Genomic DNA, 20466 nt, shown 5'->3' with positions numbered 1-20466 from the left:
CCAAACATAATTTATTGACTATTATTTGCTGTTTTCAGTGAATTTTTTTCCAAATTGCTCCTGTTCTTTTTATTCCATTAGACATAACTTTTCTGACAAGTGTGTTATGTGCACACTGTATCTAATGACTCTGAAAGTATCTGTACAGTACTCTGAATATCCCTTATTGCTACATGCATTCCTTAATGAAACACAGTGAATAGTGCATACTATCACTCATACATAAGTGCCATTCACATTAACGACATCAACACCAACAACACTACCAACATGAACTCTTTCTGTTTACTTCTTCAAAAAATTCTAGCAAATTAGTTAAGTATGATTTTCCCCTAATCAATCTATCTTTTTCCATGTCTCTACTAATTCTACCTCCCAGTCGGGAAACACTTTAGCAGCCCGGGTCATTCGGCCTTGGACCATCCTCCAAGGTGGACTTTGGGACAAGCAACAACGTAGAGTGGCTGAGCAAAAGCTGACAGTAAAGTTTGGTACCCAAGGAAATGGCCTCAACCAGGACCTTGGGTTTATGTTCGCGCTACAGATGACCCTACTGCACGATACACACACACCTCTACATATTCACAAACCCACGCAGATCCTCCCTCATACACAAGTTTTCTCTCATATGCACACACATACACCCTCTCACTGACACATGCACCCTCCGACACATACTCCATCACACTCGCACACACACATATACGCGTATATATACACACACACACTCTATCACGTACACTCACACACCCACATTCATGCACTCACATGCACACTCAATCTGTCGCTCCGACATGCACATACATATATGCTTATAGGATGAATTTGTTTTTGCAGACTTACATTTTATTTTGCTCAAAAACTGCATGAATCCATGTAAAACTATAAAACTATACTGAGGGTTTGTCAGTCTGAAACAGCATTGGGACACAGACAGACTTCACACCTATTGTTTAAAAAGTTGAGCTATCTTGAGAATTTAATTCAAAAGAAGTTCTGGGGTTTACATATCAAAGAACAGAAACCAGCATATCCCATTATAAAAGATGAAAGTTTTAATCTAAAATTGTTTACTGTATCACATCTCCTTGACAGTGGACTCCTTTGGTTATAAATCCTGTAAGCATGATCTTAACCTCCACAACCACCTGATGAAGGAGCGTCTCTCCGAAAGCTCATGTGCTTCCAAATAAACCTGTTGGACTATAACCTGGTGTTGTGTGATTTTTAACTTTACCTTAAATAATTGTTTCTAAAAGCTTCCCCACCATTGATATTAAAACTGTTATTAGCGTGATTATTTTTACAATCTTTCTTGAACAAAAGCATAGTGTTTGAAATTCTTCAATCTTTTGTCACCTTCCCATATCAAGGGAAGACTTAAAGGTGATCAGTACAGCTTCAATTTCCAGTCTTACTTATGTCAGTATACTCGGATGTATCTCACCTAGTATGGTGCTTCTTCAACTTTAAATATCAACATTTTGTCAGCTTCCTTATTAATTTGAACCATTCCAGTGATAGAGGCTCCTCATCTAGTATTCATTTAATACCACAGTCATACACTAACTCAATTTGTAAATCCCCTTTTAGGTTCCTAATTGGCTCTGCTGTTACCATTTTTTTATTACTCATGTTGCCAAAGAAGATTTTGGGACACTCTTTTATTTTGGCTGCCTTTTATCTTGTTTGATTCACTAACATATTTTACTTTACCTCCTCTCTGAACCTCTCTTTTTCTTTTGATTCTCAATTGTATTTTCTGCGTGATATCTGTCATAAGATCATTTTTTCTCCTTTATCTTAATTTTGATTTTCTTTGTCACCCAGGAAGCTCTGAATATGTTTGTCCTACTTTTTCTCTATTGAAGGAATATATCTTAACAATACTGAATCACCTCTGCTTTGAAGATAGACTATCATTCAGTTGCAGCTGTTCTCACCAACCTTTCATTCATTCTGGTGAATTTCTGCTCTTATTCCACTGAAGTTGGCTCTCCGCTGATTTATTTTTTCTTACTCCGGATTGACCATTGTCATTCTCCACCATCATTTTGAACCTTACTATATAATGATCACTATTTCCTAAATGTTCCCCCACTGACACTTGACCTATATGGCCTACCTCTTTTTCAAGAACCATGTCTAACTGTGAATTATTTCTTATTCTTGAAACATTTGCAACTCACTGGCGCTTACTGTGTCCTTGTCTATATTTAGATAATTAAAGTCCCCTATTATAACTATTCCAAAATATTGGCATAGCTCGGTACTTTCTCTGCAGACTTGTTCCTCCACACCTTTCCCATTATTTATTTGACTATGGAATATACTGGGCAATGCAATCGTACCCTTTCTGTTCCAGACAAATTGATTCTGTTCTTGAACCCTCTATGACAGCCTCTTTCTCCAATACTGCAATGCATTCCTTAACTAAGACTGCCATGCCTTCTTCTCTCCTTCTCTTGCTATCTTTTCTGAATACCTTTTACCCAGGAATATTTAACACACAGTCTTACCCTTCCTTGAGCCAAGTCCCTTATCACGACAGCATCATATTTCCACACGGCAACCTGAATCTGTAATTGCCCAATCTTGTTTGCTATATTTCATGTATTTACAGACATGTACAGCATCCATGATTAAGACATCATTACTTTCTCCCATATTCTGAATTTGATGATTAATTTACTTTTATCTGTGCCACTGTCATCTGTTTTTCTAATTATTTTGTAAACACTGGCGTTATTTTCTAAAGTTCTCTCTTAGCTTTCCCACCCCAGCCAAGTTAGTTTAATGCCTTTGCAACAGCACTAGCAAAATGCCTACAGGCATTCAGTCCCAGCTGTACAATCTATCCAAACCTGAATAAAAAGATATGGAGAGTAGTTAAGAAACGGACGTTGTTGTATCAAATGGCAGAGCAAACATGAGAGGCCGAAAGAGAGAAACTGAGGACAACAGATGCTGGAATCAGAGCCAAAAAGTGTGATGCTGGAAAAGCACAGCTGGTCAGTCAGCATCTGAGGAGCAGACGAGTCGACATTTCAAGCATATTCCTGATGAAGTGCTCATGTTCAAACCACTGACTCTCCTGCTCCTCAGATGGTGCATGAGAGGCCTAAGGTCAATGACTGTTCCTTTTTATTTGTTTTATGGTTTATATCAACATGACTGCATTGCAGTGTCCCCATATCAAAACATGAAGATTCAAAATAGGAGCTTGATGGGTTATTTGATTCTTTGAGCATGATCCACATTCAACAAGATAATAACTCATCTTCCAGTTCAACTCCAGTATCTTGCATTATTCCTGTGTCCATTAATTCCCTTATTGTACAAAATCAATGGGCCTCTGTCTAGAGTATACTCAATTGCTCAGATAGGAAAATAATCATTGCGATAGTATGGACTGGAGATGTACATCGAGGCAACATGGAAGTTCTGACTTATCTAACTGGGAATAAGCTGGGAAGTTAAACCTGCTCATGAGCAATTACCTAGCATTTGAAACAATCCAAATGGTCCCTACAACAGGCGATCATCCTACAATCCAGGACATTACATAACCACCACCCTGCTCGCCTAACTGGCTAGCACCCTACCATGCTGCCACTCCACCTACCCTTTAACTATGTGCCATCCTACCCAGAGGTCTGTCTTCTACCCTGTTACCCACTAAGTTCATCTCCTTTCCCTTACACATTTACCTCATCCTTCCCCCAGGTCCTTATCCATTTCTCTCCCTAATCCATGCTCCCTTACCATGAATGACTAAATAATTTGTTTTAATCATTGAATATTAAGGAAAACTAATTACACTATTAATTATTAAATAATATTGCTGTTAAATGTTTAACATAAACAAGAAAATAATCAAAAGCTATGCAATACCTGAAAAATACAGCAGACGCTTCATTCAACTTACCTTGCAGTTCAATTTCCTGTACTACCTGCTGCTGCTTTGAAAGGTCATTTGACACCCTGTGCCATATTGTGGAAGGAGTGGCTTTGTTTCTGCTGTGCAGCATCAAGGTCTCCCCGTTTTTCTACCACAGAAACTCCAGTGAGTGGCCAATATTGGAAGACTGGCCATAATAAACATAGGCAGCTAAGTTGGTCATTTTTTTACACAGTTCCGACTCCAGTCTGACATTCTGAATCATTTATTGACTATCTACAGCTGTCTGAGGTAGGTAATTTGCAATATTCATGGCTCTACAAGTGAAGGAACTTGTTCTCACCTCCTTATGGACAGCTCCTTATTCTGAATCTGTGACAAAGTGTTCTAGATTCTGTAGCCGTTGGAATTATTCTTTTTCATCATGTATCCTGCCAAGTCCCTTATGAGCTTTGTACATATCTATTATATCTCCTCTGATCCTCTAAGCTTATCTCAGACTCTCCTCAAAGGGTAGTCATCATATGCCAGGAACTAGTGTAATACATATTTAACTTACTTTCTGTAGGGAAAGTGCTGTACATGTTGATCTATACATCAGCCTTTGAAGCCTCCAAAAATTATTCCAGAAACAGGAGTTGACATTTTCATCAAGTATAAGATGTTAACTGCTGGTTTGCTTGCAGGCAGTTGTCATTTGGAAATGTTACCAAAAGATAGCACAAAACCAGTAATTCATTTAAATTGCTGTGCCACAGTTTATTGAATAAGGTAATTGCTCAGTGATATGTCTCATGGCTCCCTCATGAATTTGTAGTTATCTTTATCCAATCGTAACACTGTTATGTCTGATTCCAGCTTCTGCCTCTCGAACTGCAGAATAGATTCTATTATGGTCACTGCCCCATAGGATTTCATTCACCTTAATCTCCCTAATTTAGTCGGATTCATTTACATCATCAAATGCAGAATTGCTTGATCTCTACTGGACTGATCCATGAACTGCTCTAAAAGACTAACCTGTAGACATTCCACGAATTTCTTGAAATCCGCCACCAACTTGGTTTTCCCAGTACAACTGCATATTGAAATCCCCCATGATTATTATAATAGTGGCTTTCTTACATGCCTTTTCTATCTCCTGATTTATTTTCTGCCCCGCATCCCAGGAGGAGTGTATATAACTGCCAACAAGATATTTTCTCCTTTGCGGTTCTTCAACACAGACTCTACATGTTCCAACTCCAGATAACGTCTTGCTAACAATTCAATTTCATTTCTTACTAACAAGGTAACCCTGCCCTCTCTGTCCATCCTCATATCCTTTTGGTTGGACGTGTACCCTTCAATATTTAGCTCCCAGCCCTGATCCTCTTGTAGCCGCAAGTCTGTGATGTCCACAGCATTGTACCTGCCAATTTCAATCTGCTATACAGGCTCATTATCATTATTTCATATATTGCATCCATTTAAGTACAACACCCTTAATCCTGTTGTTGACTGTCCCTTTCTCATAGTTGTCCCTCTGTCTGCTGTGCCTGAAGTTAGATTCCTCAGCCTTTCCATTACTCTGTCCTATTACTTATTCTGAAAACTTTAAATATTTCTGCTGAGTCTTCCCCACTTTAACATTTTCCATACAACAACGTCCATTTTCTTAACTACTCTCCATATCTTTTTCACCCCCACATTCACTATTTTGTTTGAAGCCCTATCCAAAGCCTTAGTTATGCGATTTTCCAAGACCCTGTTCCCAGCATGATTCAGGATCCATTGGAACAGCTGCCTCCTTCCCCAGTATTGGTGCCAAAGTCCCATGAATTCAAATGTATTTCTCCCACACGAATTTTTGAGCCAAATGTTACAAAATCATGAGAGGCGTGGATAGGATAAGTAGACAAGGTCTTTTCCCTGAGGTGGGGGAGTCCAGAACTAGAGGGCATAGCTTTAGGGTGAGGGGTGAAAATTTTAAAAGAGACTTAAGGGGCAACATTTTCAAGTAGATGGTGATGCATGTATGGAATGAGCTCCTAGAGATAATGGTAGAGGCTGGTACAACAGATAAAAGGAATTTGTATGGGTATATGAATAGGAAGGGATTAAAGGCCAAGTGCTGGCAATTGGGACTAGATTAGGTTAGGATATCTAGTCGGCATGGACAAGCTGGACCAAAGGGTCTGTTTCCGTGATGTACATCTCTATGACTCTATGACTTTCTAACCTTACTGACCCTGTGCCAATTAGTTTGTGGCTCAAATAGTAATCCAGAGATTATTATCTTTTTGGTTCTGCTTTTTAATTAAAACCCCTAAGCACTCATACACCTTCAGCACAATCTCTTTCCTCTTTCTACATATCTTGTTGCAACCTACATGGACATGACAACTGGAGCCTCCACTCCAAGTACCTCTGCAGCCAAGATGAGATACCCTGAACCAGGGAACAAAGAAGGCAGCACAGTTGTTGGGGCCCTCAAACCTGGCTACACAGAACAATGTCTATTCCCCTCACCAGTTTTCAATTTCAATTCCATCATCTGTTTTTATTTACTCATTCACTGACCTTAGCAGCATGTGTTGCCCATCCTTAATTGCTGGAGGGCATTTAAGAGTCAACCACATTGTGGTGGCCCTTTAGTCACATGTAGTCCAGACTTAATGATGACAGCAGTTTCCTTCCCTAAAGAACATTAGTAAACCAGGTGGGGTGTCCCAACAATCAGTACATGGTCATCATTAGGCTCTTTATCCCAGATATTTGTTGAATTCAAATTCCAGCATCTGCCATAGCGGGACTTGATCTCAGGTCTCCAGACATTTTCCGGGTCTCTGGGTTAACTGTCCAGCAATAATGCCACTAGGCTATCACCTCGCCTTATTGTGGAACTTGAATCTATGTTCTCAGAACATTAGCCTGAACCTATGGATGATGAGATGAAAAACATTGATGTGACCATCTCCCCTTAGTGCCTGCTTTTGGTGTTAAGGCAATTGGATGCAAGTTTCTCATCTTTTATTTTCTTTCTTTTATTTTGAGGATAGCTGGCCTATGTTTGCTCCCTTCTTAGACATAAAAGAATTTGGAAAACCAATATTGTCTTTGCATCTACTTCACTTCATGTGCAGGTTCTGGGGTCCACTAGATTTGTTGCTGTTTAGTCCCATATAGTACTAATTTTTCAATTAGATTGATTTCTTTAAGCTTCTCATTCTCACTTGAATTTTGGTTCCCATTACTTTCATTATGTACCTTGGTATTGAATCTATACATTGATTGAATGTCCACAGCTCTCTCACATAGAAAGTTCCCAGGAATCACAGTACTTTGAAGAAATCACTCCACATGCATCACTTTTTTAAATGACCGAACCCTTATCCAAAAACCACAATACATATGTCTCGACTCTCCAGCCAGTGGTGGTCCAGGAGACAAGCCAACAGAAAATATGCCCACAAAGGAAGCAGCAGTGAAAATCACAGTGTAACACTGTAAACTCCAAAACATGAACCTTGTCCCAAAAGGTATATATGTTTACTTGGGAGCAGACATCAGTCACAGAGTAAAACTGAGAATCCACCTTTTTTTGCTATAGTAACCTATTTTTCTAATCAAGCTGCTCAGAGATATTATTATATGCAGGGGAGAAAGAATCCATCTCTCACGTAGTCATATAATTTTATTCAGGTATACAATACTTTGCCAGTTTAATTACATTTTTCTGAAATACATCAATTTTCTGTAACATGGATTCTTTCTATCAATATTATTCACTCACTATCCCTTTGTTTATAGCTGGAATACAAATGAGACCCTTAAGAACCAAAAATCAGAATCCAACATATATAGATCTGCCAACATAAACCGATACTATTTTGATATCAATTAGCATTAATAATAATTGAACAATCAATTAGTGTTAAAAGTAAAGAAATCACAAAGGTTCAAGATATACAATACTTACTGCAGAAAAGCATAGTAATACATTGTGAATTCTCATGTTTTGTGGTAACGCAAGGAACTTGTAACAAGGACCAAACAACAGAACCAGTGAGGTTTACAAAGTGAATCGGACAATTACTGTCCTTATCCCTGAGAAATCAAGGTGAGTATATGTGTGTAATTACGTTGCCTGTGTCATAAAAATTTAACAGACAGCTAAATGTCAAAAGTTACCACACCTACCATTTTAAATGCCATAAATTCACACATTTTATTGCTAGTTGGGTGTCTGATACTTCTGCGAACACACCACGATGTTCAAAAATCTCCAAAACAAGCTACTTTAAGCAATTTGTATCCAATGTGTCGTGTCTGTTTACCTTGTATAGAATGTTTGACAGAAAAGCAAAATAACTATAAGGCTGGTCAGTTTGATTTCACCAGTGGACAACATACTAGAATCAATCCTGAGAGACAGCATAAAGCATTACTTAGGTACAGGTTAATCAGGGAATGTTGACATGGTTTTTTCATGTCTTATTAATTTAATGTCATGTCTTATTAATTTAATTAAACTTTTGAGGAAGTATCAAGGAGAATTGATGAGGCTGGTGCAGTGGATGCCATCTACATGAATTTTCATGACATTCGACTATGTCCCATATGGCAGACTGTTCAGAAATGCAAAGTCTCATGGGATACAGGGGAATGAGGTGAATTAGATCCAAAATTGACTAAGTAACAGGAAAACAAAGGTAATGGTTGATGGATATTTTTGTACGTGAAAAACTGTTTCTTTGGCATTCCAAAAGGATCACTACTGGGTTTCTTGCTGTTTGATGCATATATAAATTATACGGACATAAATATTGGTGGCATAATTGAAAAAAGACACAAAAATAGATTGTGCAGTTGATATTGAGCAAGATAGTTGTTAAATCCAGAATAGTATCAATGGTTTGGTTGAGTGGATGAAAGAGTGGCAAATGAAATTCAACTTGGAGAGGTTTGAAATAATGCATTTTGAAAGGCAAATAAAGTTAGGGAAGATGCAACAAGTGGAAGGATATTATGGGGAATAGAATAAGCAAGAAGCCTTGAAGTGCACATCTACAAGTCCTTGAAGGTGGCAGAACAAGTTGATATGGTGGTAAAGAAAGCATATAGAAGGCTGTCCTTTATGGATGAAGTATTGAATACAAAAGCGAGGATGTTATGCTGGAACTATCTAAATGCTAATTAGGTCACAGACAGAATTTGTGTGCAGATCTGGTAACAACATATTAGGTAGGATGCAATTATTCTGGAGAAAGTATAGAGAGGATTTACAAAAATATTGTCAAAACTTGTAAATTGAAATTATGAAAAATGTTCGAAAGGCTAGGATTGTTTTCCTTAAATGAGAGAAGAATGAGGAGGACTTAATTGAGCTGTACAAAATTACAAGGGCCAAGAAAGAATAGATAGGAGAGATCTATTTCTTCAGTGGAGAAATCAGTTACCAGGAGCACACATTTAAATTGATAGGTAAAAGGATTAGACAGGACATGAGTACGTCTTTTCCATTCAGAGTTCAATATCTGGAATTCATCAAAATAAAACAAAGAACAGTATGTACTGGAAATCTGAAAAGAAAACAGAAATTGCTGGAGAAATCCAGGAGATCTGGCAATATATGTGAACCTTAACCCAAAACATTTACTCTGCTTTCTCTCCACAGACATGCTAAGTTTCTCTAGCAACTTCTGTTTCTTTATCTAGAATTCACTATCTGGTTTGGTGTGAAGGCAGAATTCTTTAGCTCATCTAAAATATACCTCAATATGCACCTGAGGTGCTGTAACTTACAAGGCGATGGAACATTTGCTGGATGATGGAATTTGAATTGACAGCTTTTATTTTCAGCTAGGCCCCACACAATGGGCTGACCAACCTCTTTCAGTCCCATAATTTTTCAATGGTTCTAAAATCTTCCCTTTATCTGCCTAGCTAAGATCATTGTATCCACTTGTTTACTGGTGGGGCAAGCTAGCTGGTCCAATACTGGGTCTGAATTCTTTGATTTTATTTGATTTCATCTCTTTCCATTTCATTTATTATTGTCACATGTACGAGATACAGTGAAAGTATAGGTTTGCTATCTCATATCCCCTTTTTGCCCTCCTGATTTCCCTTTTAAGAATGCCCTTACACCCTTAATATTCTTCAAGAAATTAATTTAATCCAAGTTGTCTATATCTCACATGAGCCTCATTATCTTTATTCAACCATTGTTCCCTACTCTTACCAGCCTTAGCTTCACTCTAGCAGGAACATAATGTCTCTGACTTTCATGATCTCACTTTTGAAAGCCTGCCACTTGCCAGTCATCTCCTTACCTGTGAACAGATTACCCGAACCAAGTTTTGACAGTTCTTGTTTCATACTATCAAAATTTGCCTTACTCCAGTTAAGAAATTTATCTTTTATACATGGCTTATCCTTCTCTGTAACTATTTTAAAACTAATAGAATTATGATCGCTAGTCTCCGATTAACACTTCCATCACTTGCCCTGTCTTATTTCCCAAAAGAAGGAGATATTTTACTCTTTCGGTAGAAAGTATATCTACATATTGATAAAGAAACTTTTCTTGAACATACTTAACAAATTTCTCACCATCCAAGCCCTTCACACTATATCAGTATAAGCTTATGTTTGGAAAGTTACAATCCCCGACTATTACATCCTTATTATTCTCACATATATCTGAGAACTCTGTACATATTTGTTTCTCAGTTTCCTGCTGACTATAGTACAATCCCATCAAGGTGATCATCTCCTTCGTATTTCTGAGTTCCATCCATATATCTTCACTGGACAATCTCTCAGAAATATCCTCTCTTAGCACAGCAGCATGCTTTCCCTAATCAAAATCACCATGCCCCCTCCTGTCTTGCCTCCCTTTCTAATCTTCTTATAATATCTGAACCCAGGGACATTGAGCTGTCAGGCCTGTCCCTCCCTCAGCCACGTTTCTGTAATAGTTACGATTTCTCAGTTTTATGTTCCCATACATGCCTTGAGTTCATCTGCCTTATCTGTAAGACCCTTGCATTGAAATAACCGTAGTTTAATTCTTCAGAGCTACCTTGTTCTTTGACCTCCTCTTGCCTCCCTTTTCCAATTAATTCGCTCTCTTTAACTTCAGAACCGTCCTCATGTGTCTCCCTTCTAAATTCTAGTGAATTCAAGTATAGCCTTTCCTTAAAAGATAAACCAATCATTCCAGATGTCAATACAGTAAAATACCTCAGAATCAACTTCAAAGCATTTTTGTCGGTTGTATGAGAGCTCCGAGAGTCATTTATTCATGGTGACATGGAGCTACATATTGCTGAAGACAAATGTGGGTGAGGTTGGAACACACAAGAAGAATACACCAGACTAGACACTATACTAGACAAAAATGTACATCAGTGATGGAGGGACAGTATGTTGAAAGTGGTGGATAGTGTGTCAGTCAAGTGGGCTGCTTGACCCAGATGGGATCAAATTTCGTCAATATTGTTGGAACTGGATTCATCAAGGCAACTAGAGAGTATTCAATCACACTGCTGACTTGGGTCTTACAGATAGGGTCCAGTCCTTGGGAAGTTAGGTGGTGAGTTATACAGTAATAAGATTACCAGTCTCTGATCTGTTGTTGCAACTTTTATGGCTGGTCCAGTTCTGTTTCTGATAATCACCTGGATTCAATAATGGGGGATTTAGAGATAGTAATGCCTTTGAATATTATGGGGAGGTGCTTACATTTTCTCCCATTGGAGATAGTCCAAACATTCTCTCTCTCAGAGGGTTCAAAAATGCAATAGTTTTATTCCACCCATGAACTGGGTTAGGTGACCTCTGTCTAAAAGTTCTCCAGATTGCATGACTCCATCTGAGCTCCTCTTCCTCGCAGATGCAACAATGTTGCTGTCTCTTAGTCTTTCTCTTAGTCAAGCATTCTTAGTCAAAAGTTCAAGACACATGCTTACATGGGTTACATAATCCTTTAATAACTAATATTTGAATCACATCAATTTGGGGTTGAACGTGAATCGACACATGGAAAGGTGAAACATGAAAGCTGGGTACTTTTGAAAGTTGCATGGATGTTTGGAGTGATGTGATAAAGAGGGCTTCTCAAGACAGAATGAAAAGGGGGTGAGTTTTTTTAAGGGCATGTACTTTAACTTTCCTGAACCAGTAGGTTATTAAATTGCTTCCTAAAAAAAATGGAATATTGGAGCAGGAGCAAATAATTTGGCCCATTTATCCCACTCAGACATCCATCATGATCATGACTGATCCTCTATCTTAACACCATACCTATGTGGTGACCCTATTCCTCTTGACACTCTAGCATCTAGAAATGTATGTATTTATTTCTTAAACAACTTCAGTGAAACCTAAGATGTGAACATTAAGGTGTTGCTGTTCACCTCGTCGGTTACTTGCTACCAAACCATATTGGTGAGTGCAGCAGGTTTCTTCAATTCCTGGGAAAAATCTATCCCTGTGTCTCTTGACTACATGCCACAGTAATTTTGAGAAGGCATCAATAAAATAGATAGTAGATTTACTATTTTCACCATAAATTCAACACCTACAATTCATATTTGAGACAGAGCTAAGATTGCATGTGATTTTGCATTAATCCTGCTGTTTGCCTCCCCAAAGCTCCAGTTGCTGAAGGATTTGCATAATGATCCATGCTCACACTAACTCAAAAATCTGCAAAGCAAACATTTCCAGGACAATAACAAAAGAAGAAGTTTAAACTAGTTTCTTTTCAAAGATGATAGATTTAATGCCCCATAAAAACAACACTAAAACGTAAGTCTCCATTTAACCTGTTACCACAAAAATCTCCCTAATTCTGTTAAAATTACACTTCAGGCATACAGGTTGTTGATGACTCAGCTAGTCAAAGGATTAAGTAATGGCATCACACAAATTAGAAGGTCACAAGTATTGTTACTTGTATTTACACATAGGAGCAATGACAAGTTTCCCACTTCTGATCATTAGTCAGTGGCCTGTACCGAATTAACATGTATGAGATAGAGCTCAGTTGTGATCTTGTGTGTGGCTAAGTACTATGGTCTGTTGACACTAGCTGTTTAGGTTCCTCCACAGGCAAGTGAGACTTGAGTGAAACAGCAGAACTGCCTTGGATTGACCCATAGCACAACAGGGAGGAATAACATGAAAAGGTGAACTGGGGGATATATTATGGATAAACTAGGAAGGATTTGACTTGCTTTATCACCCCAAGTGAGATATTTCCTGAGTTATTACAGTCAACAGAAACAGGGATCATAATGCTACAGGAAACACATACTGTATACCCAAAGAAAGAATGCAGGAAATCTATCTGCAACAAGTAGGAACATTCTATATAAGATACCAATTTGTAGAAAATGCTGTTTTAACTTGCCTGCAATGTTTTGCAGTCTGCATCCTCAAAAACAAATTCAGCTCTATTCCTTTTATTTCATTTCCAGGGCTGGTATCAAGAGCTTAACATGGACAACTGAAATAGTTCATTTATAATGTTTGACTTAATGCCCATAGTTTGTTCTCTGCTCCTCAACCTTAAACGACCTTAATAGAATCTGGAAAAAAAGGAATCTGCAGGAGGAAAAAAAAACTAAAGTAAGAAATGAAAGATTTATGTTGGAGTTAGAATTATATACAGATTAAATAACTCGCATTTATTCTCTAATTCAGTTTTATTATGATTTTCTCTCAAAAAGTTGTTAGAGGTCGAGTTTCAATTTTGCCTGAAATCAACCTACCGGCATAAGACATTGGTTCAGGGTGGCTGAGGCCTACTTTTCAGATAATCCAATGTTGTGATGGTTTTCTTTTTAACTTCTCTTCGGGTAGAGTAATGGGCACAGTGGCTCAGGAGGCTTGGAGGCAAGATCAATGTTATGGCTTTCAGAGGCTACCCCTTTGCCCCCATCCATGCTTTCCAACTGCCTCCAGAGCAGGCAGTTTGGCCTGGTTACCCAGTTGGGAAAGCAATTTCTTTTCATGTCTGCTGGGAAGCCAGTGTTTATAGTGAAAAATTAGTAAATGTATCCTTGACTAGTTTGCAGCTATCCTTTTTAACTCAGACATGTTACCCAGTGAGATAAACAAGGGGACAGGAGTCAAGGGATGTGTGATCTTACTTTATTAAACACTTTATCAAGGAAAAATAATATTTATCAGACTCTACTGTTTTACTTTAAATAAACTCTATCAAGCTCTATCAATCTCTTCACAGGACTCTTCAGTAAAGGATATTAAATCTCTGTGTAAACACTCTCAAATCTACACTGGCTATCTACTTCTGACATGCTCTTCCAATGATTCACTACAACTGATCCACAGCTCTCTACCACTGTGCTTGAAATGTTTGTCTGAAAGGAATGGTAATACCCATCACTAAGGCTGCGACAGGGTGTTCCTTGGTCTTTGAAGGTTGACTGATGTTTCATAATCTGCAATCATTAATTTCAGCTTCCCTTCTGTCAGGGCTGGTTCTGACCTTCGGCCAGTCTCACCGAGGTGGTGTCTCTGGCTCTGCTCAGTCTGATGATACTCACCACAAGGTACAAATGGCTGGAGATTCTGTGCAACTTGGCTGCCTTTTGAAGAAGTTTCCTGGAGATGCCATTGAAGAAGATGAAAAAATGCAGCCACCTGGGATTCCAGGTTGATATTTTAATCCCCCTCTTCATGCCCTTCTCGAAGATTCTGTGGCCTATGTCCAACACTAGCATCAAGCAGGGACATGAAGATCCAATGGCATGACTATTTTCCACATTTGGAGGTCAAAGAATATGCTCTTGAATCTTCAACTGTCAAGTCTTATCCATACCATGCATGTGCCTCTGGCCTCCTACTGAGTTGGGTGCCATTAGGTCCGTGTACCATTCTTCTGACAAAGCAGGTTCACTGGTGAAGTGAACAACGTTTCAATCTGAAACAATGTGGTCACTAGCAGCTGGCCAGGTAGTTCCAGGTCTGTCTGTTTGCAAACTGGAGAGTTTAAATTAGCTTTAAACTTCGCTCCCACATTTTGAATTTTTATCATGCTCTTGACAAAAAAAACAATATTTCTGTAACAATCCTAAAGGCCATGGGTCATCTGACCACACCAGCTGGTGAGTTGAGACCCTCGAATGGCCTTTAATTGATCAGTTAAAGACTTTAATTGGTGGCTGGTTGAGAAAGTCCTTAATAGGCATTCATACCCAGAACATAACTGATGATGTGGCAAGAAGTGGTAAGTATCTCCTTGAGCCAAACTTGCACAATTATTTCCCCTTCTCACTAACTCTTTCCCACCTTCAGGGAGGGGACAATTCTTCACATATGTTTATAACTTCTTTGCCACTGGGAGAGAGCTAATGGTCATTTGTGGTATGGTTTTGGAGGTATTGAATCTCAAGATCAGTTTGCCTGCTAGATTAGACCTAGAATGATAAGCAAGGAAACCATCAGCAGCAACAAAATCCTGCACTGGGAAGACTAGATGGTACACAGAGAGGATAGCACCAGCTCAACAGTCTACTATGGAGATATGTGCCAATGAATAGAGAAGACACCAGCAAGGAGGTTGAGCTCTTCAGCAAGTACTAAGCATATAAAAAACATGCAGAGGCAAACACTGAGCTTCCTTGACCTCTCAGTTGGTGTCTTTCAGTACTTGCTAGCCAAGATATCCAGAATGACAGGGGTTGCTGCATTCTGCACAGCAAGAGGGCTGAGACTACAGAAGTAATTGGGTGTTGAGCACATTTCGCCTATAACTAAACCTTAATCTTTTTTTCATCATGGCTAGCCTTTCCCAAAACATTGACAACAAAAATCCCTATTGTGAAATATAGGTCCTGATGTTTCTCAAGAAAATTCAAGCCAGTCTGTTTTCACAAGAGGAGTAGTCACGCACAAAGCTTCAATGGAAAGTGTTTGTCTAATGCTACAGGTAGCCAGAGACTGCACCCACTATTTAATGACCTATAAAGTACAACTTCTGGGACTGCAATTATTACCTTAACTCCATTATTGCTGCAGGCAGTTGATTCATGCTCGACTGGTATGTCTAGTTATGCCCAGCCTTTGTTCAGGCACTTTCTGGGAGACAATTATAACTTCGAGCTTATTCGTAAATGGTGAACACACTCTTCAGGCTGAAAATTCAACATAGTTACAAGGGGGTGCTGAATTTTAGATGAGATATTAAACTACAACCCTTTTTTATTTCCCCAGCTAGAATATCCCAGTGTTCCATTTGCAGAAGCACCATAAAACCATAGAACAATACACACAGAAAGAGGCACAGGCTGAATAAATAAGCCGTCTTCAAATTCCACTTACCATTACTTGTCCCATAGCCTCGCAGATTACAGAACTTTGGGTATAATCCAAGTTAAATTTAAATAAGTTGGGGGTTTCCACCTTAACCATAAGGAGAAAGTGAAGACTGCAGATGCTGGAGACCAGAGTTAAAAAATGTGAGCTGGAAAAACACAGCAGGCCAGGCATCATCCGAGGAGCAGGAGAATCGATGTTTCGGGCATAAGACGTTTCAGATTTCTGAAGAAGGGCTTATGCCCGAAACATCGATTCTCCTGCTCCTCGGATGCTGCCTGGCCTGCTGTGTTTTTCCAGCGTCACATTTTTCAACCTCAACCATAATACCAAATACCAGGCACACGGTAAACTCTGGCTAAGAAACATTTTCCTCATTTCCCTTCTGATCCTTCTACCAATTAACTGAAATTTGCACTCACTAAAATTGTCCTGTCAGCTAGGAGAAACAGATCTTCCCTATTCACTGTATCCAAGCCCTTCATGATTTTGTATTCCTCAACTAAGTCACCTCTCAGCCTCCACTGTTCTAAGGAAAACAGCCCTGACCTATCTCTCGATCAACTCTCTCTAGGTCAAATATGTGCTTCCTCTAATGCGGTGATCAGACCTGTGTACAAACTCCAGTTGTGACCTAACCAGTCTCTTATACTGTTTCTGCACTACTCAATGAAAGAAGAATCACTTTGCCCTTCTTTACCACCTCATCCAGCTCCCCTGACACCCTCAGAGACCGATGCACACGCATCGCCTCTCATTTCCTCTACTTCTAATACTCTCCCATTTACTATAAATTTCCTAGTGATCTATCCACCTTGAAGGAAGTGAATGGGAGAGTCCTTATGGTGTCTTTGTAAATGTATCCCTGAACAAATATCACTAAAACGGATTAATTGTACATTTATGTCATTTCTACTTGCAGCAGTTGGTTGTTTCTAAATTGACAATATTATTTCCATAGATTACGGCAGTTGAAAGAGTTCTTTCATGAGCTGTAAGTCTGTTTGGGATGGCACCACAATTGTGAAACATATTTGACATGAATTGAGCTGTCTTGTTGTTAATGCAATTGTTGCTAATCTGAGGAACCTAGTGCAACATTCGTTTCTAACATATCATGGCAGACATGGCAAAGGAGATGCAGTATTATTTATGTATTGAGATAGACATGCTTTGTAGATTTCTGCAGTGTTTCACCTTGCAAGAAATTCTTGAAAGATTAATACATTCTGAGAGCCAAGCACAAAGTCCTTGATTTTGATTATATGGAGGTAAATAGTCAGCTTTATACCAACTGCAACATATATCTCAAATTTCCCAGCAAAGCTGGGCAATTGCTGCTCACTGTGTTGTTTTTGCATCCTTTTCGCAATGCTTTATTGAAGCTATGCTCATGGATAATAGTGAAGAGGAGCAGTGCTGTGTAAATGCCACCTTTTCACAATGGTACTTTTTTTAATGTAAGCACTTGAAGATTTCTAAGGACTTTCATTGAGTGAGTAGTTGAGGAGGGGAGTGGGTGAAAAGGGGTAATGGGCAAATAGGTAGATGGATCAGCAGATGAGTGAATAGTTGAGTCAGTGAATGAGTGAGTTGGTAGATGTGAGTGGATGAGTATATATTCAGGTAGGGTAGATAGTCAGCTCATGATGTGTGTAGTCACATCGGTTCATGGTCAGGAGGGTGTGCAGTCACGTTGGTAATGAATTGGTCAGATCAGCGAGAGTGTATGCAATCAGGTTGAGGTCTGCTCAGTTTATTTGCACTGAATACAGTTCCATATTAAATATATTACCTGTTGGCTTCAACTCTAGTTCTCAATCTTCTTCTTCTGCTTTCAGCTTCTCACATTTTACTTGGAGTCTCAGCCATGCCACTTGGTGACCTTTCACTATCTCCCCACTGTCAGTTTCCCTTACATCTTTCACTCCGCCATGCCCCTTCTGGCCCTGTTGCATTAAATTCTGTCACACCATGTTTTTCCATATTGGTTTGTGCCTTTCACTTCTTCTGTTTTCTGGCAGTCCCAAACTTCTTTTCTCACCACATTTCTATTCTAACTCCACAGGTGAGGAGAATCACGTAGCAGGACCTGAAATGTTCCAATAAGTCTGCTTACATTGGTTAAGATACTGTGTTCATTCCAAAAAACCTCCCAGTTACTTCCCTGGATATTGGGTGGATCAATACGCATTTTGATACGGTTTTCAGAATGGTTGGTGATACTTAATAAAAGCAGAATTTCTAGTACAAAACCTAAAATGATTAACAATTAATTTGTAAACCAACAGAAACAAACTACATGGATCAATGATTTGGAGATGCCGTTGTTGGACTGGGCTGTACAAAGTTAAAAATGAAACAACACCAGGTTATAGTCCAACAGGTTTATTTGGAAGCACTAGCTTTCGGAGCGCTGCTCCTTTATCAGATGGTTGTGGAATAACTGGGGTATCCAGGGAAGTAATGGAGAGGTTTGGGGAATGAACAGAGTATCTTAGCCAATGTAAGCTAACTTATTGGAATATTTCAGGTCGGCTACATGATTCTCCTCATTTGTACAGATAGAGTAGAAATGTGGTGAGTAATGAAGATTGGGACTTAACTAATAACCCAGATCTTTTCCAATATATAATTTCAGTTACATCACACTGTAAACTTTTGCTATAAATTCTGTGTCTTATGATCTTTTATTCCACAACCACCTGATGAAGGAGCAATGCTCCAAAAGCTAGTGCTTCCAACTAAACTTACAATCATAGCGTCAAAGAGATGTACAGCATGGAAACAGACCCTTCGGTCCAACTCATCCATGCCAAACAGCCACCCCAAGCCAAATCTAGTCCCATCTGCCAGCACACAGCCCATATCTCTCCAAACCCTTCCCATTCATATAGCCATTCAGATGCCTTTTAAATGTCGCAATTGTATTAGCTTCCACCACTTCCTCTGCCAGCTCATTCCATATACGTACCACACTCTGTGTGAAAAAGTTGTCCCTTAGGTCTCTTTTATACCTTTCCCCTCTCACCCTAAATCTATGCCCTCTAGTTCTGGACTCCACCACTCCAGGGAAAGAACTTGGTCTATTTATCCTATCCATGCCCCTCATGATTTTATAAACCTCTCTAAGGTCACCCATTAGCCTCCGACACTACAGGGAAAACATCCCTAGCCTATTCAACCTCTCCCTCTAGCTCAAATCCTCCAACCCACGCAACATCCTTGTAAATCTTTTTAGAACCCTTTCATGTTTTGCAATATCTTTCCAATAGGAAGGAGACCAGAATTGTGTGCAATATTCCAACAGTGGTCTAACCAATGTCCTGTACAGCCACAACATGATCTCCCAACTCCTGTATTCAATACTCTGAACAATAAAGGAAAGCATACCAAATGCCTTCTTCACAATCCTATCTACCTGCAACTCCACTTTCAAGGAGCTATGAACCTGTACTCCAAGATCTCTTTGTTCAACAATACTCCCTCGGAGCTTACCATTAAGTGTATAAGTCCTGCTAAGATTTGCTTTCCCAAAATGCAGCACCTCACGTTTATCTAAATTAAACTCCATCTGCCACTTCTCAGCCCATTGGCCTATCTGATTAAGATCCTGTTGTAATCTGAGGTAACCTTCTTTGTTGTCCACTACACCTCCAATTTTGGTTTCATCTGCAAACTTACTAACTATACCTCTTTTGCTCACATTCAAATCATTTATATAAATGATGAAAAGTAGTGGACTCACCACCGATCCTTGTGGCACTCCACTGGTCACAGCCTCTAGTCTGAAAAACATCCCTCCATCATCACCCTCTGACTTCTACCTTTGAGCCAGTTCTGTATCCAAATGGCGAGTTCTCCCTATATTCCATGAGATCTGACCTTGCTCACAAGTCTCCCATAGGGAACCTTGTCGAACGCCTTATTGAAGTCCATGTAGATCACATCTACCACTCTGCCCTCATCAATCCTCTTTGTTACTTCTGTGAGACATGATTTCCCATGCATAAAGCCATGTTGATTATCCCTAATCAGTTCTTGACTTCCAAACCTGTTGGACTCAACCTGGTGTTGCGTGATTTTTAACTTTGCACATTCATTTCTATCAAGTGAACCTGGGAGCAACTGTGAAAGAACATTTTCTGCTATTAGAACAGCTGAAGGATATGTAAACACAATTGAATACTTGAACATTTTCAGGGAGATTTTCAGGGGCATTCTCAGGGAGA

The 20466-nt window shown here is 39.2% G+C and overlaps 1 protein-coding gene across 2 annotated transcripts in view; it reads right to left on the bottom strand.

Annotated features, from left to right (window-relative positions):
• The window catches only part of LOC140462988 (cadherin-like protein 26), a 54353-nt gene extending 46364 nt beyond the window's left edge, over positions 1 to 7989 (bottom strand). For both annotated transcript variants that reach the window (XM_072556568.1, XM_072556569.1), the window contains exon 1: positions 7863 to 7989. In XM_072556568.1, the coding sequence (XP_072412669.1) occupies positions 7863 to 7898 (36 nt within the window). In that variant the 5' untranslated portion in view covers positions 7899 to 7989. The remainder of the gene's footprint in view (positions 1 to 7862) is intronic.
• Between the last annotated feature and the right edge of the window lie 12477 nt (positions 7990 to 20466).

The sequence above is a fragment of the Chiloscyllium punctatum genome, chromosome 37 (assembly GCF_047496795.1).
Source record: "Chiloscyllium punctatum isolate Juve2018m chromosome 37, sChiPun1.3, whole genome shotgun sequence".
Lineage (NCBI taxonomy): Eukaryota > Metazoa > Chordata > Chondrichthyes > Orectolobiformes > Hemiscylliidae > Chiloscyllium > Chiloscyllium punctatum.
Note: the sequence above shows the minus strand (reverse complement) of the source record. Positions and strands in the feature narration are given on the sequence as shown.